This window comes from Eurypyga helias, unplaced genomic scaffold (genome assembly GCF_000690775.1).
Source record: "Eurypyga helias isolate BGI_N326 unplaced genomic scaffold, ASM69077v1 scaffold14833, whole genome shotgun sequence".
NCBI lineage: Eukaryota > Metazoa > Chordata > Aves > Eurypygiformes > Eurypygidae > Eurypyga > Eurypyga helias.
In genome coordinates, this window is record NW_010240671.1 from 1203 (window position 1) to 26889 (window position 25687).

A 25687-nucleotide genomic window follows, 5' to 3' on the forward strand; every position below is an offset into this window, starting at 1 on the left:
TGAGGGAAGAAAGCTCCCACTCAAGCAAAGAGAACTGGATTGAGCTGGAGAGCCAAGGGCAACATAAACGCACGGGATGCTCTGTCGAAAATCAGAAATCTGACGGTCGTCAACAAAAGGCTCAAATGGCTCAGTAACTGGACTGAACAACGGAAAGAGAGGCAGAGATTAAAACTGAGGGGAAAAAACCCAAACAACCAACACCAAAACAAAACAACACAAAAAACAACCCAACAAACCGACAACACACATACAAAGGAAACCACCGGGAGGATGAGGCTGACAAAGACCCGTTGTCTAGCTTATAGACCATTAGGTTTGAACATGTAGAGTATGGCCCCAGCACATGCTTCTGTAGAACGAAATGTTGCCACCTACACTGCAGCTGCCATGGTTGGAGACACCAGTAAATGTCTAAACATTGTCTCACTCTTTAAAATTCTGCTTAGCTTCTATCAGACGCACATCGTCTTAACTTTTACATTTTCAGTGTGGGTTTTTCCTTAATATATATAATATATATATCTTATATTATATATCAAAGTTTAGAGTATAGATTAAAAAAAATTATTCAACAGCTTTCTGATCTGAGGCATTCCTTCCTAAATATCAGGGTAAAACTCAGAGCCATGGTCCATGCTCTGCAACATCGGCTTCTGATCAAGAGACGACATCCTGCTCAACATTTCGGCTGACAGAGCGTAACTATTGCCGGATTTCTCCTCGAACCAACTATCTAGTGCCCTTTTGCAATCAAAGTTGGCAATGGGCGGCCCATTAACAGCAATCGTCAAAAGATCACTGAGCTGCTCCAGCGTGAGCCGAGAGCGGTTGTTTTTGCGCACTCTCTGCAGGGCGGTGCGCCCCTTCTCACAGCAGGCCGATGAGGTGGGAAGGACTTTGAGGATCTGAACTATTTTATTTAGGAGGGGGAATCTCTGTTTGCATTTACAAATGTGACTGAGCAAGTCTTTAAAACCGTTTTTGGTATAATAATCCACCTTGAGTTCTCGCCACTCCATCAGCAGACTCCCTCGGGTGTCCATCCCCTCTCTGCAAACCTCTCTGGAAAACCATGGGACCGTCTCCAGGTGTTCAAATATTTGTACCATATCCTCCTTCCCATAGCTCATGAGCTCATCAGTGCTTCTGGGCCAAGCTGTGAGGTCAAATACCTGACAGGCCTTCACAAATGTCCGGCTACGGGAATCAAACCTTTGGGCTAGGATCACCTGGGTCTTCTGGCAGATCTTTTCTCTGATCGACTGGAATTTGGCTTCAGCCACCCGTAGGTTTTTCACAGCAATGCCATTAAAGCTTTCACGGAAGTTCTCCTCAAATTCCTGCAGGTACTCCCCGGGCGAGTCTGCTAGCCGGCTGATTTCCTGGATGGCCTCCTCTATTTTATCATCCACCTGCGACACAAGAAGGTACTCCCCTTGGAAGACGTAGGCGAGGCGTGAAAGCACAGCAATCACATCCAGCAGGAAGTAGATGAGTTTAATCGACTGGTAGTCCATCAGGAACTGCAGGAGGGCCAAGGCAATGGCGGAAGCATCTGCCCTTTGGGTCTGGCCGCTGACGTCTTTGAGATGGGCCACGACCTCAAGGTAATCCTTGATTAGAGCGTTGAGCACATTCTGCTCCCCAATGATCCACTTCACCGCTCGAATGTCCCCCAAAAACTCAGTCTCCTCGCACAGAGTGGCTGCAGTGACCCTCAACTCACACATGAGTCGGGGAGAGTAACGATAGAAACTGAGCAGTTGCTTCAAATTGTTTTCTAGCTCCTCCAGGCACGGCAGTTCCTTCCCGCTGATTGCATCCAAAATTTCCAAGTGGGGCCTGTGCACCATAAAGGGCAGGCAGAGAAGCCAGGGCAAGGTCTTTCTGATTGTCATGAACAAGTTGGCTCTCAGGCTGGCGGTAATGTTAGCACCATCGACTCCCAAGCCAATAGTTGGCTTCTCATCCTGCAGTCGTATTCCCAGGCTGGAAAAAGCCCTGTCTAACGCTTGGAGGTAACTGTCTGTTGTACAAAAGCCCAGTTCCTGAAGAGACAGGAATTCCGTTGCCGGAGGCCCATCGCTGCTTGTGTACTGTACATAAACCGCAACCGTGTCTGCCAGCAAGTCATCACTCTGCCCGTCCAGAATGATGCTGAGGAAGGGAGACTGTCGGATGCGTTCAACCAGGTCCTCTCGAAGAGCCCGGGCGATATGGTGGATTAAGATTTGGCAGTCTCCCTCGTTCATGTACTGATCCACCACCTTCAGTTCGCACTTTCTCAGTAGTTCTGCCAGAGGCCGAAAGTCGTAGTAGGGCCTGCCCTCCAGGGCCAAGTGGTAGGCTGTATTGAAGAGCAGGGTCATATTTCGGCACATCTCTTCCGTCTTCTCTGGGTGCATCCTGAGCTTGTAAAGCTGCAGGCACTTCTTGTGGAGGTTGCTCTGGCTGTGGAGCTTTATCGTGTGTATCTTGAACTGCTTTGAGCCAATGATGAAGGCTGAAGTCCGAGAGGATTGCACTGTGTACTGCCTACAGACGTGGCACCACATTTCATTTAATGTCGGGGAGTACCGCAGAAACCAAAACTTTTTAAGCCACTCTTGCTTGAACCGCCGTATCCTCCGGCCCGTCGCAGAAGACATCTTGGAAGGCTCGTCTGTAGCAGCAATCATGTCATTGGAAACCGATTCATCAGCAGAATCCACCTCTTGGTCATCGTCCTCCATGATGGTGGGAACAGAGATGATGCTTTCTGAAGCTGTAAAAAAAAAAAAAAAAAAGGAAAAAAAATACGGTATTTACGAAGTTGCTGAGCTTAAGAAGCATCCTACAGGTGACAGTAGAGCATTGCCTGACGAGCTGGCCACAACCTGCCCTCTCCTGCCCACAACGCACTATGGCCAGAATTTGAATCATGGCTTTGAAGGGAAAATAAACCAATGTTTCTGTGTATGAACTTTGTCTCCAACGGGCCACAGTGGAGAGCAAGAAAGCAGGATGGACCGTAGTGGACATCCTGCCCACTTGCACAATACATGGTGTGACCCCAAATATTCCCTTTGGTGAAGGCTCTTGGCTACTCGACAGCACATTCCTGGAGGAAATGAAACATATAATCAGAAAGGGAGACATGGTTGTGTTAAACCAGCGGAGGAAAACAGAAAGGCTTTCCAACAAAGGACACAGCGGGACATCATTTCATACACAAAGAGCGCACGGTTCAGTGTTACCACAGAGTCATTCAGACTTTCTTGGTAGCATGTGAGGCACTGCAGAGGGGCTCCTGCTAATGCATCAAAAATACAGCAAACAAACTGTCTGCAATGGAATGTCTTTTTTATTGGCAGTGCATTATCAATTACAACAGCAACAAATAGAGCAAGTTGTCATACAGAGTCTTTCCCAGACAGTGTTTTCCGCTGTGCCCACAGCTGTGTCAGCTCCTGGCCCACCCGGTCACAAAACCTGACAATGAACCTTCCAAGGAACCACATGTTCCCCTGAATACTCAGAGCAAAATGCTTTAGATGGGTACAGAGCACACAGGCATCTCACTACTCTCCTTAGGCAGGGTTTGGAGAATGCCGTTACTTGGCAAGGCTTACCTGTGGGGTCCGAGAACTCTTGGAGCTCGGGTACCTGGGGCGGTAACACAGGTGGCTCGGGTAACTTCCCAGATCTCAGCATGTCTAACTCAGCCTGCAGCTCCCGAATCTTCTTCTTCAGACGGATGCAGTTGGGGCAAAAGGAGGTGGTGGGGATTTCGTGGGAGTTGCCTTGTGCAGAGGCCAGTGACAGCTCAGTCGGACTGTCTGCTTTGAGCGACAGGGGCTCTTCTTCCTCATCTTCAAGGATGCCCACCTCTTTGGCTGAGCTGAAAGAGGAACCGTGGGGGACCTTCCATTCCCCCTCGCTCCGGTTTCTGCTGAGGTTCAAGGAGCCGTGCTGCATGGCACCACCACACCTCTCAAAGATGTCCTCAGCTGGGTAGGTAGACGCTTTTCTGATGGTACTTGTTGCCAACTGGTTCTCTTCAAATTTGGCTGACTCCAAGGAGGCCTCCAGGACGTCTTTGAAGATGAGGTCAATCTTTTTTTTCTTTGTTTGGGGGTGGGATTCCCCCTCGTCACAGCTGCGTTTGTAGGGGCTCTTCCCTTGCTTTAAGAGGGCGAACTGGAGCGGCCCCCTCCCATCCTCTTGATTTTCCACATTCTTTTCTGACTTTTCCCTCTGCAACTTTTTGTCTCCTAAAAAGGAAAATGAGGGATGGGGATTATCACCGGGAACCGAGCAACATCCCTCAATCTAAAACTCAAACGAAAAAAAGAACAAAAAGGCAGGCTGAATGCCTGCGGGTCTGCATGTTGCGTTACAAACCAGGGAACTGACACAACTCAGTGGAAACCGAGGCTCGCGAGAGGAGGAGCCCCGCTAATGGGCACGTCTGCAAAAACAGAGACAGTCCTGGGTAGCCACAGCGGAGTAGGACCCACACACTTTACAGAGAAGAGAAACTACAGGCAGCTTGTTTAACCTAAAGGTATAACCAACCTGCGCTGGAAGAGGACTACGAGGTGAATGACTGATCGCAGTGGAACCTAACGCCCAGAGCCCAGGCGCCGTTTTGGCTGGCTGGAAGACCTGTGCCTGTTTTGACTTGGTAAAAGGTATCAAGTGTACAGCAGTGCAGCGAGAGATTCGGACCGTTTCGTGACAACCCCAGTGTCTGTGCGCGCCACGGCACAAAGTTTGCAAGCCCCTTTACTCTCGTTCAGTTTGGAAGCTGCTCCAAGTAAAAATACCGTGCACTCTTAAACCCCAAGGTACTCATTGTCAACTGAGCTACAACGGGTGAATGCCCGCCAAGGATGGGACATCTAGCTTGTCCCGGTGGAGTCTAAGAGTGTGGCCATTCAGTGATTTAAAAAAAAAAATAATAAAAGCAACCTCATACAAATTATTAATTGCTTAAAATAAAGGGAATAGCCAGATTTCCTTACCTGGAGATTCAAAAGACGATAGGTTTGGCTCAATTTCCATCATTCTTCTATCTTGTAAATAACTTCAAGCATTGATGGCTTCCCAAACAAGACGCTGCTTTATGCGGATTTTTGGTTTTGTTTGCTTTTAAAGTGTATTCATGCTTTCATAAGAGTTACGGAGCAAAAGCTACCATTCCCTCTCTAAGGAGAGCAATGCTAAGAATGCAGAAAAGATGCAAGACTCGAAACAGTTAGAGTAAGGCACTGTAAGAAGGGCTGGCCCGATTGGCAGGGATTTTGCACTGGGTTTTGATGCTGGCTGGCAAACCCAGCCACTTCTTGAGTGAATCTGTAACAACAGATCTCACTTTCAACACACTGACGAGAATTTCTAGAGGCAAAGCTGTGAGTCTCTGACTTAGTATTTCCCCTGTTACAGACCACAACGATTACTGGCAGAGGCAGGGATTTAGAGAATACATCATTCTTCTTTTTTGGTGATTGTTTCCCCAACCAACTGAGTGGTTCAGCCATATGGGAAAGCTAGAAATCACAAGACAATCCCTCATGTCATTGGTCTCAACTCCACTGATGAGGTGAGTCAAAAACTACTGACAGAAACAAAACCCGGGAACCACGTTACTTTTCTGTGAATTCATAAAGTGTGCCACTTCACTCAACAGGCTCGTCTGCAGGGGATTTGAAACCCTTTAAATAGAGAGTGACTCAACAGATGTTGGTGCCGCTCCCTGACCACCTCCCAGTGCCCTCCCGGCTGAGGCTGTGATGTCTCTAGCAACGGCCCAAGTGATGCTCCGTTTGAACAATGTCACTGTGCTCCTTTTACCAATGCAGGCTGAGCTCAGCTTGCTGCAGGATGAGCTCTCCGAGACGTCAGGGGGATTCTAGGACAGCCTCTGCAGCCACAGGGGTTTCTACCTGAGTGTGTGGTAGGCTGTGGCAGGTCCTGAGAAGACCTCGGGCAGACCTTCACCACGCTTGTAGCACAGAGCAGGCTGTGAGTTAGCATTTCAGCTCACACAAACCGTGACACCACGGGAAACCATGACTAAAGGCCTGTCTGTGTGGCAGGGCAGTCGTTGGTAGCCTTGGTGCCCCTCCACAGCAGCTGCTCCAAGGGCACAGTCTGTACCTTGCTGTACGTTCAGAAAGTACTAAGCTACCTGGACGACTTATGTGTACATGGGATGCAGCAAAATTCCTGCAGCCTGCACTTCATCACTCAGTGATATTTATTAACATAAAAAAGAAGATTCACACCGATTTTAATTCAGCAATGGGAATTGCCCAAGTACAGACATCAAGACGTAACACTGCAAGTGCATAACTCCAAGGTGATGGAGGATAATCAGCTTTTTCAGGACATCTTGTCCACCCCATGATTAAAGAGCAGACACCTTTTACCAAGTCAAGGCAGCAACAGCAGCTGTGTAATAATATACAGGGGAATCTTAATTAGAAAGTTATATTTAGTGTGGCTGCCCCTCTGAGGCCCTGCCATTCTGTGGCTAGGCCTGGAAAGAAATGCCCTTAATTAACTTCAGGTCTCAGCACTGTAGAGATGAACAAATGCATTAAGAATTTTTGCCTTCATCTAAAGCTTCCTGTATTGCTGACATTACACTGACCTAAAGGACCACTGGGTTTGTTCCAGCATGGCTACTCCTAAGACACAACTTTTATTCAGGGAAGAATCAGTCTGACAAGTACAAAGCCTCCTGTACGTTGTACATGCACTCTAAGGTTGTGAGACTAAGGAGTCTCTAGCTGATGTCGCGCTGATCCCAAATTATCTTTCTGAAGAAAGAGGAGATAAATTAAGCGAGGAAAATGGACATACAAACACACCAAGGAAATCTCTCTTTCGCAGGCACACAAACCAGCCACAGCTCCCTCAAACAGGCTGCTCACAGGAGCCAGAGAGAGCAGCATGTTCAGAAGAAAAACCTAATGCCTGTCTGGGGGACCACCAGCTTGGCAAGCTTCAGTCCAGAAAGTCTTGTGACAAAGGAGCTCCGTGATCCCTGGGCTTTGCATCAGACCCTTGCAGCACACACGCGACACGACACAGCACAAATCTTTCTTTCACGGTCACCGTGACAGTGGTTACATTATTCTTCTTGTACACCCATCCATCCGTGCCACGCGGCGCTCTCGCCCAGGGTGCTTCGTTTCTAGAAATGCCGCTCTCCTCGCACAGCCTGCGCATCACCTACTTCACCCACCGCGCTCGGTCCTGCAAGCATGGCAGCCCAAGGGGGTTGGGGAGAGGGTGGGAAGGGAGGGGACTCACCGCTTGTGAGATTTCTGTTGATGGTCTCCTGGGACATACTATGCAACCGCTTCATGTAATCCTCGCTGTACCAGACCCGCAGCTTCTCCCCAGGGCGGATGTCACGGCAGGCGCGGAAGTAAATCCTCTCGCTGTGCTGGAAGGCCATAAGGTTCTGCTCCCGCTCCTCCCGGGAGATGATCACGTACCTGAGGGCAAGGTGACAAGGCAGCTGTGAAGCACAAACATTTTTCCTGGGCTCCCTTTGCGCCAGAATGACAACCACGATGAAGCCAGAATGACCTTCAGAGAGAGCCATCAACACAGCCAGACTGGAAAGGATGGAGTTACCAGTAACGGTGTGCAAATCGCCGGAGATACGGCACAGCGAGCATGGACACCCAGGGAACACTAAGCCAGTGGGTCCAGTTCTGCTGTGGGAGGGATGACAGCAAGGTACATCCAATCTGAAAGAGCGTCTCTGCCAGTAAGGGTGACACTCACTCTCACGGGCAGAAATTTATTTGCCTAGTGATGGAAACAAGGACTTCTGAATTCCCCACAGATTCACAGAGCGGTAGGGGTTGGAAGGGACCTCTAGAGATCATCTAGTCCAGCCCTCCCTGCCTTAGCAGAATCATCTAGAGTAGATCACACAGGAACAAGTCCAGGCAGCTTTTGAAAGTCTCCAGGGAAGGAGACTCCACCACCTCCCTGGGCAGCCTGTGCCAGTGCTCTGTCACCCTCACAGTGAAGAAGTGTTTCCTCATGGTCAGGTTGAACCTTCTGTCTTCCAGTTTATGGCCATTGCCCCTAGTCCTGCCATCACTTCATATTCCAAGGCCTCCTCCCTTGTTCTCAGGAGCATCTGGAATATGGCAGGGTCCCTCTGCAAGTCTCTTTCCCAAAACCACCATCTTCCTTTTTAGCAGAAACCAGACTTCCTTGCTTCTCTCCTCTCAGACAAGCAGAATTGAGATAGGGCAGAAACAGGGACACCTAATGTGCATGGAGGTGTTCATTGGTTGTCCTAAAGGAAACCAAGGACATGCCGGTAACAGAAGGTTTTTTACCTGGGCGTTCAGCGGGGTGTGACCTAAAAAATATGAACAGCCCTGCAAGTCTCAGGAAAGCCCAGCATCACATTGTGGGGATTTCCTGGTGCTGCTGACACCAAGATCGCTTTCTGGGCATGGCATTTGTTTTCCTGATTTAAAACAGCTAAATTTCAGCTCAACAGAAATTTATTTAATTCACACTCCAAACAACTGGCCCTCTGTGCAACTTGGTAAGACAGATCTATAGATCTATAGCTAGGATCATATTGTTCGCTCTCACACTCCCTGTGTTCTCACTAGGAAGGAAAACTGCTATCACCAAGGAAAAGGCTTGGTAATACCAGTTTCAGCTACCACCAACATGATTGTGTAACACTCGCCCAGGACCAGGAGGCCCTGTCACAGTACGTACAGACACAAGAGCTAATCTGAACAGTTCACAGCTAAAAGCTTTTTCTTCTCTTAGGCCATTTACCTCTATTATTCAGCACTCACTGCCACAGGAACATTAGCGAAGGCGAGTGGCATATGGCTCCTCTGACATCTGCTGCTCCTAGTCCTTGCCCAAACGTTCCCTTATAGCTCACAGGCATTTCTTCGGCTTAAGAAATCCCGTCATTTTTTCCTTGAAGGCTCTCCCTTTCTCCAGCCATGTGCATGCACAGATAAAGGCAAGAGCCCACCTGCACATGATCACATCAACCCGCACATGTAAGGTCACAAACGTGGTGAAACTTCCCACAAAACACAGAAAACGAGTCTGCAGTGTTTCAGACTGCCCCAGGCTCCAGCAATTCTGGTTTTAATGTTAAGCAACTGTGCCTGTGCCCGCAATCAGCTGTATTTTTCCTTATGTGTGCTACCCAGGATGCTCTGCAATCCTCAGTAATTATTTAAACAGCAGGCTCTGGCACTGCCAAAATTAGCTGAACACTGGCTTTGGTTAACCCTTATTTTATTTTTGATCACAAAACAAAGGAACTTGTAAAAGACCCGTGTGTGTATTTGAGGAGGAACGGACCAGCGCGGTAGGAGGAGGTCCTGAACGGCACACAGCTGGTGCTGCCGGGCTGTCGCTTCTGGGTGCTGGTAATCACTCCCCAAAAGGTGTATCAGGCATTCGGACAGTCACAAGATAGACAACCCTTGAGATACAGCAATGTGCTGCTGTCAGTCTGATGCCCTGCACCACAGGAGATCCTAGAGGACCCTCTTCCCCATCCAAGCAAAATGCCAGGATGCTTCCTAGCACCAGCTAAGGACAGACCCTGCGGCTGCTCTGTATCCTGCTGCCCAAACATCAGGCAGAGCAATGACAAGAGCAGGCTGACCCTGCAAAATGAGCCCAGTTACCTGCAAAGATTTATCACCCTGAAGTCGCTCACAGCTCTTGAATACAACATACAGGACCCACATCCCCCCAGCCAGCGGCACCAAGGAATTTGCTGGGCAGCAAATTTGATGGTCCAGTGCATTCCACACAAACTGCATCTGACAGTGAGATTTTAAAAATGCCCTAAAACACACCTTTGTGTGGGAAGGGGAGAGCCTGGTTAACCATTCCCTTCAGGGCTCACTTTTATTACCCAGTATTTCATTACGCACCAGCACGCTTTTCACGCTGGCCGCTCTAAAGCCCTCCGAGTCAAGCCCAAGCGTGTCCCTCAGCTCTGCCACCTGGGTCCCGCAGCTTCGGCTGCTCCTGACGCAGCAGGGAGTAGGGAGGAGAGCGGAGGCTGGAGGGAGTGAGCTGCTGTACAGCTGCAGCCCCGTGGTCACCCGCGTCCATCCAGCATCCCGCAGCCACCGCCGACTCCACCAGGAGCTACGCAGAAAGCCCTTAATGGAGAGTTGTGGAATCATCCAGCCACAAACGGGTTTCGTCACAGCTGCTGGCAGCTGGTAACTGGCTCACGCTCCTAGAGAGGAAGCTTTACCTTCATGACACTTCCCTGAGGTAAGGTAAATGACGATGAGATCATCCACATAAATGAACCGCTTTCAAACCAGGGCTGCCCAGACCTGGCTCCAGTGACCCCAGAGGCACCCAAGATACAGGTTATGAAACATCAACCCCAAATTCCACCTGTTGGTCTCGGATGCCTTGTGCTGCTGTGCACCACGGGTCAGGGGCACAAACTACCTGCTGCGGGGGACCGCACGAACTGCCTGCACTGACACATCTTCCTGAGACTGAAGCACTCACGCCCTGAACAACCCCTCCCATGAAGGCTGGAAAGTGGCCAGTCCCCTTCCCGATGCCAAACACTCAAGCTGGACTGAGGCAAGGCTACCTGGGTGTAGAAGCCCAGGACAGGCATGGCTAGGCTGACACAAGTACTGCATGCAGAGAGGCATGGCCCCACTTCATAGTGGCTTTCCCAAGGGATCGTGATCTCCGAGGAGGAGTGGGTTTAGGACCCCTGCATCCAGAGATGCTTGTGTTCCTGTAGATAGGCATTTCATCTCCCACATGGTCCCTGGGACAGGCCAGGCTCAAGAACACCACAGAGCCTGCCCAGGGTACTCAGGTACCAGCACTGACGGAGACCACTGATGACCCACTTACAGCTACTGGGGCTTGGATCAACCCCATGGCTGCCAGACGCACAGCTCCTTGCTCCATGGGGACACCCTTCCCACAGCCTTTCTAGGTAGCAGCAAAAAAACATACTCATCTCCCTTTTTTCTAAGCCACAGCCCACTCAAGACACCAAATTTTGGGATGGTCCAGTGAGCATGCCCAGAAAAACGACAAGGTATTTTTTGGCAGCTGGGACCATTCCTCCCCAGGAGTGGAATGGAGCAGCCAGGAGAGACAGTGAGGAGGAATGAGATCCTCACAGCTAGAAGGAGGCTCAGGCTTCTGCCCCACCCTCCCCAGGATTTGCCCCATACCTCCCCCCATGCCTGCTCTCCCCTCCTCTGCTCACCTTCTGGCTGGCCCCAGGGGTGCCCTGCTGACACCCTGCCGGGGCAGAGCACCGCAGGCACGAGGCCGCTGGCCCCTCCCAAACCAAGGAGGAGATCCCATGCAAGAGAGCTGCCGCCAACCCAGGCGGACGCCACGGGTGCCATACCCACAGCTCTTCATCATCCAGTGCCCTCCAGGAGACCCAGCACCTGCGAGGGGCTTGTTACCGGTTCAGGCAAAAACTGAACGAGAGAAACAAATGACTCGACAGCAGCTGTGTTACAAGTGTTATGTATTTATTGCATTCTTAACAAAAATACTTTTAAAGAGATAATTTTTTCAGCATGTACAATACATGGAGGTACTGGGGCTGAGCACAGCAGTTTGCTTTGACATGGGCACTTACTTCAACAGTCAGTTAACATGATGGGTGCAGGAGGAAGTATCCTTTGCGAGCCAGTACAGAATAGCCACTCCACCGAGGGGTCTACACAGGGCAGGAGATACATCCCCAGATCTAGGCCAATCTGTAACAGTCCACAGAGGAAACTGGGGGAGACATCAAGCAGTTCATAGTACAAGGTCCTTTCTCCTGACCAGCGCCCAGCCTTTAGGGGTTTATATTGAAGGCTGTGTATCCCACACCAGGATTCTCTCTCTAAACAGGCCTGTGGGCAAACTGATGGCAGCAACGATGCCAACTCCCTCCAGCGCCCAGCACCTGCGGGAGTCTCCTCCTCTGCAGACCTGAGGGTTACCGGAAGGACCCCCCAGACAACATCAGAGGAGCTAATCCTATCAGTATATCCATGGGAGAATATCACCAGGGACCAAATATTATAAAAATATAAAACACTACTTCTAATATATAGCTGCAGCACTGTATTGACTCAGAAAGCCTTAACAGCATTTTTTCAGTTCTCTGCGATTCATAAATTAGATCCACTTCTACCAGATTTCCCAATCTTCCCTTCAACTGAAGGGAGACTGTGACTTTCACAAAATACAAATCTTGTAACAGAAGTAAAATTACATCCTCAGAGGAAGGTAAGCGAGTACTGCCATGGTCTGGCAACAGCATAACAAGGACTGTCCTCTGTGTGAAACCAGCGTGGGTGATTCAAGAAAGGAGTTTTCCCTCCTTGCCAGACCTCTACTTCCTTGAGCAAGGGCCTTTTACCACACCACTAAAATAAATTACTTAAATTAGAATTACAGAACAATTACAAAGAAGAAAGGAAAGGAAAAGCATGTCAGGAATGCAAGTGGCTTTCCAGAAGGGAAGCTAGTGCACTATACTTTCAAAGGAGAGGCCAGGCAGATTAAGGAAGATCCTGCAAGATCACACAAAGCAAGCCATCCTTCTGCTATACTGCATTGCCTCTGTTCAATTCCCACTAAACTTTATACAACCCTTTGGCCAAGTCTGTATCCAGACATGGCATGACGAAGTACATTTGTGTTAACTTGAATAATTTCCTGCAACCCACCTCCACGTACAACAGGACAGCCCAGAGAGCAGTGGCACGTTAACTGTACGTGGGTAACGCCTCAGCCCTTTTCCTTGTTGAAGCACATCATAACAACGGTCCAGGCTTTTCCAGAGATGGGGGCAGCATGGTAGGTGCAGATGTGTAAATCAAGGAGAAGACAGACATGTTGTAAAAAAAGCTGCCACACAGGTTATCACCACCTGAGGTGACATTATTAAAGTGTAGTTTTGGAATCGGGGTTGTGCATGGGAATCTCATGCAGCACTAAAGCAATTCAAATGTGGTATAACACAGTTCTTTCTTGCATTTGTATGGGGAAAGAAAGCAGTACAAAACCAACATGTCTAAGATTTTAACCTATATACCTGTTAAGTTAGATGGTAAACTCTTCATGATAGGAGAACGTGGTACAAAACCCACCCTCAACAACACTGAGTAAGTGCAAAGTGTACTGAGGTTGACAGAATTACAGCAATACATAACCAAACTGTTCCCACGGTCAGAAACATGCCCTCTATCTTCCCTGGTTTCTGTGCCGTCTCATGTTCTGAAGAGGGTGAGGTCATTCAGAACCAAAGATTACAACATGCAAGAAAATAATACGATACTCTTCTCTTTAGATGTTGTCATATTATGAAATAATTGTATTTCAACTGCGATTGTAAAGGGTGGGTAGGGGTTTCAGACTGGAGCAGACGAAGTTTCAACTCTTTGATATAAGTGCATGTGGTACTGCAGGATTCAGGTGCATGCCACAGCAGCCCTTCTCAGCAGTCTAAAACCACACAGTGTGCAGACCTGTTCTCCTGTCCTCAGCGTCCTGCCTTCCTCCCTTCCCTGCACAGGCTCTTTTACAACCCTCTCAAACCTGGGAGTAAGTCACAGTAAGCCCTGGATTGCCCATTATTGCTGAACGCAAGATAAAAATAATGAGCAATAAGAGTCTTTAGAGCAGTAAGGATGTATCTCTGCACAGAGCATATACTCGTTTGCAGGAAGATGATGGGAAGGCAGTACTAGGGTAAATTTGTGGGCTGATTGCAAAGGGAGCTCTGTAGTACACTGTCTCAGTAAATAACGTTTCACAGGCACAAGAAGAGATCAAGATAATGATTCCTATTGCATCTCCTAGTTTATAGAGCATTTAAGCATGGGGAAGCCAGTGAAAACTCCTACTCCCTATGAACGGAAAGATGTCCTACATCCCAAGCTTTATAAGATTTGAGACTCCTCTTTGCCACTGCAGAAGGCCAGCCCTACTATTCAGATGCCATAATTCATACTGCTCTGTTAGCTAGCAAGGGGATAGATGGGTTGGGACCTTCCCCACAGAGTACTGATACACACGGAGAGGCCATGTGAGCATGCAGCAGCTCAGGAAGGGGCACCCTTCTTTACTTTATATGAAGCAGACTAAAAATGGTGTTTTCTCTTTCGTGACCTGGTAGTCCGTGCAGGAGGAGTCTGTTTTGGGGGGGATTGGTTAGACTCTGCACTGGGCTCAGGGGGCTGTTCTGAGCAAGCTGCTTGCGAAAGAGATCCCTGCATAACACTAGGATCCTGTATCCTATGGAAAGCCTGGACCCCATCACGTATTTCCGATAGGGTCTGGCACATCTGGCCAACCTGGCTGGTGAGGTCAGCCATCCTCTGGCCGATCACACGCATGCTGTCTGACATGTCTCTGTGAACAGCCACCAGCTCCTGGCAGAACTGCCTGAACAGGTCTGTTTGCTGCATGTGGGACTGGAGAAGTCGTCGATCAAAGCTGGAGAGGGGCGGGCTCCTGGTGCGGGGGTGCGGGGATCTGCAGGATGAAGTGGCACGCGGGGATGGACGGTGTAGTTCCTGCCTTCGGCTAGTAGCTTCTGAGTGCGCTGACGGGGAAGAAGTGCGGAGGAAGGAGGGCCCAGAGAGCTGGTTGACTCCTGCACTGGCCCTCTGCAGCGATGAGAAGCGGTGTTCCTGAGAAGTGCCCGCCATTTCTTCTTCGTCAGCTTAAACAGAAGGGGAAGCATGGATTATTAATGTGAAATCCCTACAACTCTGACTTTTGTTTCATGGTATCTCAAAGCACATGGAAAAAGGGTTTCCCCCACCCCCGAAGTCTGCCAGTTGAGACAAGCCTGTAGCTCCTGATGCGTAACTCAACATGCACGTGCTGTAACGTTAGCACCTGGGTGACAAGCTTAGCCGTAAGAGGCCTGAAGAGCGGGCAAACCCAGTCAACCGAGGAGGAATCCAAGCTTGCCATGGTATCCTGTACACAGCATTGTTCATTACTAGAATATAAATCCATTTCAGACAGTAGCAATGACTCCCCTTCCCCAACACCACAAGTAGCTAGAATACTCCATTTTGGAGGGACAGAGTCTCCTGGCCTTTAGTCCAGCCTCAGAACGCCCTGACACATTCAGTTCCTCATGCCAAAACCCTGCTCCCATGTCATTTCTTAGATCCTCTGCAGTAAGAAAAGCATAGATGTAGTATTTGCTGCTCACAGAGTCTGTACTGCAAGGCCACTACATGGCTTGGCATCACTAAGATAACCAGGCAGCCAGGCACAGCAGCAACAGGACCCTATATTAAATCAGGCAAGTATACTTGATGCAAAACCAAAGCAAAACACCATGGCAAAGTTCTTCCTTAGTCTGATAAATATCTAGTGATGTGCCAGTTCACAGGTACAGGCACATCAAGAGTAAGAAGAGATGATACTTCACTGGTTGCAACTGCTCATTACCTCCTTGCACAAGCTGTATTCATTTCACCTCTGAAACACCGCAACTGGCTTCCAAGATAGATGCAAAGAATGACCAAGTCTCACTTCGTCAGTTCTTGAAGATTTTTGTCCTTGCTTTCTCACTAACAACATTACTTCAGACATAAGATCTACTGCAGTAGGATAGTGCCACCCATGAAGTGTTGATTGGCTTACTTTCCAAGAAGTTAACCCCCCTTTCTCTCCTTTGTAACCCTGAAAGTCACAGACCAAGAAGCTGCACCTCCACACAAGAAAACAACTTGCAGCCAACTGAGGAAAAACCTACAAAAAGCAGCTTGTGGTTCAGCACTGGAAGGTGTCTGAAAGTTGTAGATTAACTTAGAAAGCAAGGCCAGCAGTTTCTTAAAGAGTGAAGAAGGGAGTCATTATCACGTGCCTTTTTCACAGCACTTTTGCTGAGCCTTCAGACCACTTGTTAGTAGCCTGTCCTCAGAGCACAAACACCAGTGATCACTGAACCCCCCTCCAGCAGCCTCCTGGAAGAAGGTTACCGTGCAGTGATCAGTTAGTGACAGGCACATGATTCTTAGCTTGACAGCACTGCTGTTTTACTGGGGTGCATGCAAGATGAAGAACTCCTAATCCTTTACAAACACTCTTTCACGGACTGGAAGTAGTTGCACTTCAACTACGGATGTTCCCTCGCTTGTAGTTCAGACTTGCAACCCATTTGAGAAAGTGGAATCTGAACAATGTCTACCCTTAGAAAGACAGTATGGAAAAGGACTAGATAAGATCATCTTCTTCATCTGTTTAAGTTGGAAACAGTTTTCCATCAATCCATCTCAACACCCCATGGTCACCAGAGCAGGCTGTCTTGAAACCGAGCACGGCAGTAGGACCTGGCTTGACAGGCAACCCAGCATCTCACAAAACACACAACGCTCTTCTGGTGTCAAACTGAGGTATGCAAGCATAAGACAAAGAGGTGTTAAGGCAATGATACTTACAGCTCGTTGATGGGCTGTCAACCACGTCCAGATCCGCTCTCCGGAAGCCGTGCATCTGGTGTGACGAATGCAGCGTCGACTCGATGGCTCTCTCGTGGGCGGTCAGGACGATGGCCGAGGGCCGCCCCGCGCTGCCGGGGCTGGAGAGGGACCTTTGCATGAATGCCAGTTTGTCCTTGGTCCTTCTCTTCATGTCGTCCCATCTGTGTTTAATGTCTTTCACAGACCTGGGGACCTGGCTGACTGATGTGATCTGCCTGGCTATGCCTTCCCAGATCTTGTCCCTGTCAGCATGGGATAGACGCATTGTCTCCCTCCCAAACAGCATGGCTTCATTTCGGGTCACTTCAGTGACCAGAATGTCCAGTTCTTCCTTGGAAAACTTGGGCTTCCTCTTTCGTTCAGCCATGTTCCTTGGGTTGAACATCCCACAAAGCACAATTGGGTAAAAGGAAATCAGCGCAAAGCATCCCCCTGCATCCAACCGTTTGGCCACTGCGGCACTGGGGCAGAGGAGTTCGGTGGGATCCAGCTTCCCCCACCCGCAACAACCTCTCAGTTTTCCTCAATCGCACCAGGAAAAAGCAGCCGCTTTGTTTTTAAGAAGCGATTTTCAAGCTTAAGGAAAAAAAAAAAAAACCCCACCGAGCGACACTAGTGTGAAGGAGCCTTCTCAGCTTTACAATTAAACCAGAAATTTGCACTTCGCCTGACGCCCTGACTTACGTATGAGAATTCCAGCATGGCCTCACATCACTTGCCGCAGTTTGTGCGCCGAAAAAAAGCGTGAGAACTCGCAAGCAAAATGACAAATTAGCTTCTAAGATGACATTGCCCGAAAACGGGTTCTTGAGGAAATTTAGAGGCCTGAAACCTGCCTGGCGCAACATGCAATGCAAACTTTTACACCACCCTTTCCGTTAGATCTTGCAGGATGTCATGCAGAGGCTACGCCAAACTGGGATTTTTTTTCAAGGAAAGGAAATTTGAAGTAGACTCACAATTTCTGCAACTTGCTTTTCCTAAGGAAAAGTAATTTCTTCAGCAGCAGGGGAACTGCACATCCAGCATGTGCTTCCCAACAAGCTCGTCTTACCCAGAAATTGATGCCATTTCCTATTATTCTCAAAAGGAATGAGGCCACCCTCTTGCTTTTCCCAGCCAGGGTGTGCTGTCACTGCCACCGACAGGAGCCTGTACCCAGTTTGTGGTGCTTCAAACAAATTGCAGCCTCAGCCCATTGGGAAGAGGCAGCCATCCCGAGAAGCAGCAGTTTTGTCCAAAGAAGCAAAATTAGGTGGCTTAACCTTTCCAGCCACAGACAAAGGAAAACTTTAAAAATAAACAAAACATTAGTCCTAAATAGAGCTTTTTATTGGGGGGAAGATAAGAAGGAGGCAGATCTATTCAATGGGGAGGGAGAAAACAAACCGTGTGAACACGCAGTTCTGTACATGAACAAGGTCGGGTTGGGGACGGAGGAAGAATCTGCAGCCTGGGCCACGGACAGCCGTGTGTAAGCATGCAGAACAGCACTGGTGAGATCAGAAGGCCACGGAGGAGCACAGCCGTTGGGAAAAGAGTGTATGACTTGATTTGAATTACAGCAGCACTAAGTAAAATTCCAAAATGGTTACTCTAGTGCCACACGTTAGAAAAGACTGCTTTTACATGACTTCAAACAATTAAAAGCAAGGATGCTGGGGACTTCTTTGAAAGAGGTCAACCTTTTTCATGTTCACGTCATACAGTTCTTATTATTTTTAAAAGGAAGTTCTCAGATAGAGATCTACATCAGTATGGCGTTTTGTGGAGAAAGCCACACCCATCTGAGGTAGAAGACTTCAGTGTTAATACAAATCACTCCAAAAGGCTGTCACTACAAACCTAGGAAATTAATGTTTAAAAAGGATGTTGAGCTGTAACATGAGACTTTTAATGGTTAGGACACCTAACAACTCACTCTGAAGTGACACGATGGGAGGGAAAACCCACTGGCTTCCCCATGTGTTAGTTTTCTTTCTGCTTATCTAGCTATCTTGATATCTACCAGTAACAGCATTTTTGGTTTCATTTAATTTGGTACCTATTGTTAGCATCTTTTCAGTGTTAGGGGAATAAACTCTGGCCAGGATAGCTCAAACCGTTCTCTCTCTCAAAAAAAAAAAAAAATTTACATTTAATCCTAAAATCTCTAAAATCTTGGCTGGGTGTCCTACCAGCCACGCAGATTTTCTACCAGGGCAGATTTTAGCCACACCAAAATACTTTCTGAAAAGTGGGTATAAGCAAAGGCCGTGGCAGTTTCACCACCAAACCCAGAGTGACCCTTGTCAGATGCCATTCTAGTTTCTCCTCAGCGCTGTCACACTGCTGTTTAATGAATCTCACTGACACTGCTGCCCTCCACTGGGGTAAGTGTCAGAAACTGTTTGTTGACCTAGGTTAAAGCTGGAAAACCAGTAGGCAATGCTGCCCAAATCCAGGCCATATACAGGGAGAGCTGGGAGCTAAATGCACAGATGCATTCCACTGGGACAAACATAAATGCATCCTTGAGGTACTGCTTTGGTGAAGCTTCATTTATGGAGGGATAGGAGCAGCATTTAGGGAAGATGGTAACGAAATGATGGAAAGCCAGCAAAGCACTTGCTACACTGACCTCAGCATAAAAAAAAAAAAACCCAAACCAAACAAACAAAAAAAACCCCCAAACAAACCAGCCAAAACCCAAAATAAAAACTTCAAAGGAAAAAGGAGTTTTCCCAGCTGAACACTGGAAAGGGGGAAAGGCTACGTGGAACACTGAGCAAGGGAACATTGACAGTTTGATTTTTATCACATTCAGTGAAACTGGGCTTCATGTACACTCTCTGTAGGTGCCCGCGACCGCGCAGCGAACTGCACCCCTCTACCCTGTGGAACCCACCGCTGCTGTCACTGGCAAAGCTGTGACGATAGGCAATTACAGCACCCTTTTTGCTCTTCCCAGAGCAAATCCCAAGTACCCCATCAAGTGTACCTGTGGGAGACCTGGATATTCAGATTTCAGGTTTCTCCCCCATTTGCTCCAGCACGACTTGTGCCAAAACTACTTAAGATAACTTAAGTATTCCAACAGCAAACTCACCACGTGAAGAGTAATGAGTTCTGGGCAGTTTTAATCACGAATTCAATTAATGTTAGGTTCCCAGAAGGCACATTAACCTCCTCCTTATAACAATGCAGACAGTATTACTGTCAGAGAGATCTAAAAAAAAATACAGGATGTCCCTGAGAGCAGTCACTGATCTCTGGAAGTACCTCTCTGGGGTTTTAGCCAGAGGAGCCCCAGCTCTGGGGCTGCAAATTCACACCTCAGCCCAGGTCAATCTGAAAACCGTACAGCTATTTCTTCAGAAAACATGTGACATTGAACTATGTGAACAGTGGGCACTTAATGATCACTCCACAAAAACATCAACTGACTCCATCCACTTTTCTAGGCCTCAAAAGAAGCAGGCATATAAGCACTTAGAGCCTTGGAGAATTTTTTTGTTTAGAGGATCCCTTTGCTCTGCACAAATTTCAGTCCATAACGCATAAGAACATTTGCTGCACTTGCCACAAGGTAAGAGAGACCAGCTTATTAAGTTCAACAGAAGGACTTGTATATAGGTTGGTGGCTTTTACTCTGCCTGAACACATGGGCCGATGCAGTAACCCTGACTTTAAAAACAATTTATTTTTAAAAGGTCCTGGAAAGTCAAAACAGCAGCTCAGTACTTAAAAGATCTACTGATCTAAGTTGGTCCTGCTTTGAGCAGGCTGTTGGAGCGCCTGACCAGAGCTCCTTCCAAGCTCTGTTATTGTAGAAAGATCAAAACACAGACATCTCCATTATAAGGAGATACAGGAAGACTTACAGAACAGTCTTGCTCCCCATCACCTCTTTATTAATATGTTTGGAGGGGAAAGGGGGCAGAGAGGAAGGGCAGAGGAGAAAGAAGGAAGTCTTGCACCAGCTGTTTCACATGGGCTGAGGTAAAGGCTGCATTTGAACTGTGCCAAAAGCCTGAGAATCCAGGCAGTCACATGTAAGAAGGGATACAGACTCTAAAAGCCAAAACACTTCAACAATTCAGTTAGGCACCACCAGTTTTCTGGTACTTCCTATCCTGCATCTCAGTCTGGGCCAAGTGATACACTCATGTAGGGCTGTTTCCTGGACTTTCTGAATTACTTTCATTTTTTGATCACATCCTTTTTTTTTTTTTTAAAAGGTCCCTAACAATTGAGTAACAGAAATTCCTCAGAAGTAACCAGGAACAATAGCTGGGTCTGTGCAATCCTTCAGAAGCCCCAAGAACCCCTATCAGCAACAGTTTATGGTTTGTATATGAGAAAGCACCTATTTCACTTGAGGCTTGCCGCAATCTGTGGTAATCAGTCACCCTGAGCCCCCAGAAAAACAAAAACAGAGGAAGAGGTGTGCACACATCCCTGTGGGTCAAAGACACGGAGATTCATTAAAGTACTGGAAACAGCTGCGCTTTACTCTGGGCAGAGGTGAAGGGTGTGTTATCATTGTGCCAGCTGCCAGCTCGGGAGAACGTGCTCCCAGCACCAGGAGTTTGTCTCATAGAATCATAGAACGGTTTGGGTTGGAAGGGACCTTAAAGATCATCTAGTTCCAACCCCCCTGCCACGGGCAGGGACACCTTGCACTAGACCAGGTTGCTCAAAGCCACATCCAACCTGGCCTTGAAGACATCCAGGGATGGGGCATCCACAACATCTCTGGGCAACCTGTTCCAGTGCCTCACCACCCTCTCTGTGAAGAATTTCTTCCTGATATCTAATCTAAACCTCCCTGATTTCAATTTATACCCGTTACCCCTTGTCCTGTCACTACAGGCTCTTGTAAAAAGTCCGCTCCCAGTACCCTTGTAGGCCCCCTTCAGATACTGGAAAGCTGCAATGAGGTCTCCCCGGAGCCTCCTCTTCTCCAGGCTGAACAAGCCCAATTCTTGCAGCCTTTCGTCATAGGAGAGGTGCTCCAGCCCTCTGATCATCTTCGTGGCCTCCTCTGGACTCGCTCCAAGTGGTCAATATCCTTCTGATATTGAGGGCTCCACAGTATTGAGAGGCTTCTCGACTGACTGAAGAAGGAAAGGGCAAGAGGATGCCATTGCCATGCCATCTGCTACGCCTTGTACTCCTTCCTCCCTGTCATCCACTGCCCTGGGTAAACAGCCAACTGAAACTGAACTAGGAAGTGCTGCAGCGTACACACTGCCCCCAGTGGGAACATGAAGGTGGACTCAGGTGTGGTAGTCGAACAACAAAACCAACTACCAGACCTACAAGAAGAGAGAGGAGTCAGCCCAAGCTGCCCTCCCCATGCCATATCCACCTACCCAGAGGGTGAGTAGATCTGCTTTGCAAAGCACTCCATCTGTGAGTGATGGCAAAGAGCACCATCTGAAAAACAAAAAGAGCGCTGTCTACAGCGTCCTGGAAGTACAGTTTCTGTGGGTAACGTCCTACCACAGGGTATCAAGTGCACCTCTGTTTGAAAGTTGCTAACAAATAAAACCAAGGCTTTTTGAGGACTACTGTTTCCACTTGAACTGTCAGTCAGACTCTACATAATGCTGGCATTAGAAGCAATTTTCAAGAGTAAAACTAAAGAGATCAGTAAGACCAGTATAGCCGGCACAGATCCTCTGATGCACCCTCCCCCAGAAGAGTTGCAAATATCTCCTTTCCACAAAACTGTAACCCCTTTGCCTGTCAGGGTTGTACAGAATGGCCCAGACAACCCTCATCTTGAGACTTAACCATGGGAAATACAAGTTTAGGCAAGAGCATTCTGTTCTTCGGTGCTGGGACCATGAGTAGTACCCATTTAAATCTACACGTCAAGCTTACGTTCGTGGGCCTAGGAAGAAGAGTTCATCATCCGATTTTTGTTTTCCAAGAGTGTGTTTTCCCCCAGTTTCAGTCACCCAGATTGTGTGAAGGTCCAGATCTAAGCAGAAAACTCTCACTCTGATTTCAGAACTCTGCGTTCTTTACTTCAAGATACACTTCCCCCTACCTATCTGTCCACTGTACCACTGCTTCTTTTTGGAGTGAGAACTCCAGCCTCAGCCCAGGTCTAACATTTCCTCTCATCCAGTAGCGAACAAGTGTAACAGCTGGAATTCTTACAGAAAAATGAGATGCTGAACTTCATGTACAAAAGTGTCAGAAGAGCTGCTATCTGTGTTTAGACACAAATGGGGCAAAAGTGGTGCAACCAGTTTTGACCAGCTAGGTCAGACTTGCATCTATCTGTACTTCACACTCTCTCTTCCCTTACTAAGGGACAACTGAAAATCCTAAGCATCCAGGCCAACAAACCAGCTAATTCCCATGCTGCTTTACTCTTGTATGAAATAACTTCTAGACAACAACTGCTTCCAAAATTCAGCCCTGAGAGCAGGACTGGTCCTAGTAGAGGGTGGGCCACAATATGCAGCAATGTTCCAGTCTGGTGACTCGCCGTACGCACGTGACCTACACTTTGCAGATATATGCCAATACTAAGCAGAGCATCATGGTTAAACATGTTCCCTTACTGCTGTAGTTAACAACACAGAGTCACACCCCCTCCTCACACAGTACTGACTGGATTTGGGTTCTGCTCCGCTGGTTGCTGGTGCTAGCAGAGGGAGCGCAAGCGCACGCATCGTTTCTGCCTTCAGAGCGGCAGCAACTCACTCCGTGTTTCTCCTAACACAGCAAAGCTGGCACTACCAATGACAGCCACCACAGACAATTGTTTCAAGTGAAGGCTGGGGGGAAAAAAAAAAACAAACCCAAAAAACCCAACCCAACCCAACCCAACTCCAAAACAAGCACCTCTTTCAATATCTGTCAAACGGGAAAGGACAAAAAACCCCAAACAGAACCAAATGTTACCTTGGGGATAATGCAAAGCATTTTGCAAATATTTGAACATAAAGTAAAGAAAAAAAAAAAACCCACACACCAACAAAAAGATGGAGTGAGGCGTGTTAGCATTTGTATGACTGGATAAATAGGATCATCTTTATCCTTTGTCCTCGTTCCAGAAAATAGCCATCCTCCATACACACATCCTTGTTTTAGTCCCTTTCATTGAATCTGACCCCAAAGGATTCTCATCACAATAAATACTGAAAGAGCACAAGCACACCCTTTACAGAAGGGGCTGTGGCATTTTGGTTTGTTTTTCTGTCACGCAAAACAAGGAGTGTTTGACGGCCTCTCTGGAATACAGAGCCCCATAAGCGAAGGCAGAAAAGAACTGGACTCACCTCATCCAGTTTGCTTTGGTTTCATCTGTCCCATCGATGGATTTGTAGCGGTTGTTCTTATCAACGATCTGCAGAACAAGAGAACAGAGGCAGCATGTCAACTAACTGGTCCAGATGGAAGGTCTAAGACTTTCAAATCACTGCTTCAGTTCCAGCCCCAAGTCAGGACAAGAAACTCTACAATTTGAATCTCAACTCTCCTTGTAGTACAGGCTACTGCCCTGGATATTTGCGTGGAGGCTATTCTGAACTAAGAGGCATTTTCCTAGGTACAAGTATCCGTAACACAGAACTACGGACAAAGCTGACAAAATTGTTAACAGTCCGAAGATACAAAAGATTAACTTCCCTTTCAGTGCAGGGCCGAGACACACATTCATTTTACAGGCAGAAAAGTGTGAGCAGCATTTCATATCAGCAGCTCTTAAAATTTTTTCCCTACCTATAACTCAAGTCGCACATCTCATTTCTCATAATAATCAATATCCGTCAAACTAGTGACATCTCTATCTTATAGGCTAACTGAGGCCTGTAGTACTAGGGCAAAAAATATATGGGTTTTGGTGCTGGAGTCTGCATGTAAATCAGTTCTGATAGACTGAATCTCCTCTTTCCTGGCCTCTTAGGACACCTGCTCTGTTCAAGTGGTCTGGAAAAAGAGTGCTGGAGGCCTGCAAGAGAGGTCCACAATCTCTAATGTTTCCTCTATCCTCAAAATAATTACCAGAGCAGAGAAAGGTACTGGAGGAGTTCTCAAGGTTGAGTGGGGATGGAAGAACATGGCGAGAGGAGAAGTAAGACCTTCTTCCTACAGCTGCGAACTGAACTCAGGTGCCATAGCATCTGGTCTCCTTTCAACTACACCCTTAATCCACTGATTATGGTGGGTTGATGTTTGCCGACTGCCTATGTGGGTTAGCAGATCACCAGAGAAGGGGGAAGATGGCTAAAGTCTGGCTCCACAGACCCACGAGTCCCTCAGCTCTGAACCCCGTGGTCAGGGTATCACTCTGTTGGGGAGGTATGTCACTCACCAGCCACGAGAAGAAGCCTGCGGACTTGTCCTGGCTAGAGATCTGCCCCTCGTACGGCCCGAAGATGTGACCTTTGGGGATCACCTCATTCATACAGCGTACGTCGTTCTCCCCGCTGGGCTCTTTCACTACCTCCATTCCAGGCGGGATGGTCAGCGCTGCCCGGTCAGGGATGCCAACGGGCACTGGGGTGTCAGACACAAACACTGGGGGGCCGTGGTTTGGGCACTCATCCACAAAGTACTCCTGGCAGGACTCGCAGACTGTGGGTGCGAGGGGAGCAGGGGTTAGGTTGGTCAGACACAATGCCCACGCAGGGTCGTGAATCTCGCAGGATGCTCAATGCTCAGGACAGCACGCCCCAGCTTCCCATCTTCCCACTGTCCCAGTCGTGCCCCTTCCCCAAAGCCTGGCCTCTGTGCACACAGACACTTCACTGGCTGCTCACTTGTTTCACCACACGTGGCTCAACAGGGGTTCTGCCCCAACCCACACCTGCCCGACTGATGCCTGGTACCCTACCCAGATTCACCACCAGTGGTTACAGCCACTGGCAAAGGCCCCACCACAGTCTGCAGAGACAGAGGCTGGGGGCTCCTTGCACACCCTCAGTTAGCAGCAATGTCCCTAAGGTTTGATTTCCAGAGGGGAACCAAAACAAACATCCCTGAAAAGAGACACCCTCATCATACAGCCTTCATTCTGTGCTCGGGAGAGAGGCAGCATCCCCAGGCACTTACCCTGTGGCCGTCTAGACAAGGACTCAGGTCTACAATTTGATATTCTGTAAGTATGCCAGCTTAACTGGCACGAGTCTTCTTGCCCAGAACATGGGGGAAGGGAA

General features: G+C 48.2%; 1 protein-coding gene across 1 annotated transcript in view; it reads right to left on the reverse strand.

The window, feature by feature from the left end:
- Positions 1–602: 602 nt before the first annotated feature.
- The window catches only part of PRDM11 (PR domain containing 11), a 26124-nt gene continuing 1039 nt past the window's right edge, over positions 603–25687 (reverse strand). Inside the window, exons 3-7 of the mRNA XM_010148515.1 lie at positions 24844–25106; positions 23810–23877; positions 7306–7493; positions 3615–4256; positions 603–2767 (exon numbers count right to left, since the gene is read on the reverse strand). Of these exons, the coding sequence (XP_010146817.1) occupies positions 603–2767; positions 3615–4256; positions 7306–7493; positions 23810–23877; positions 24844–25106 (3326 nt within the window). The remainder of the gene's footprint in view (positions 2768–3614; positions 4257–7305; positions 7494–23809; positions 23878–24843; positions 25107–25687) is intronic.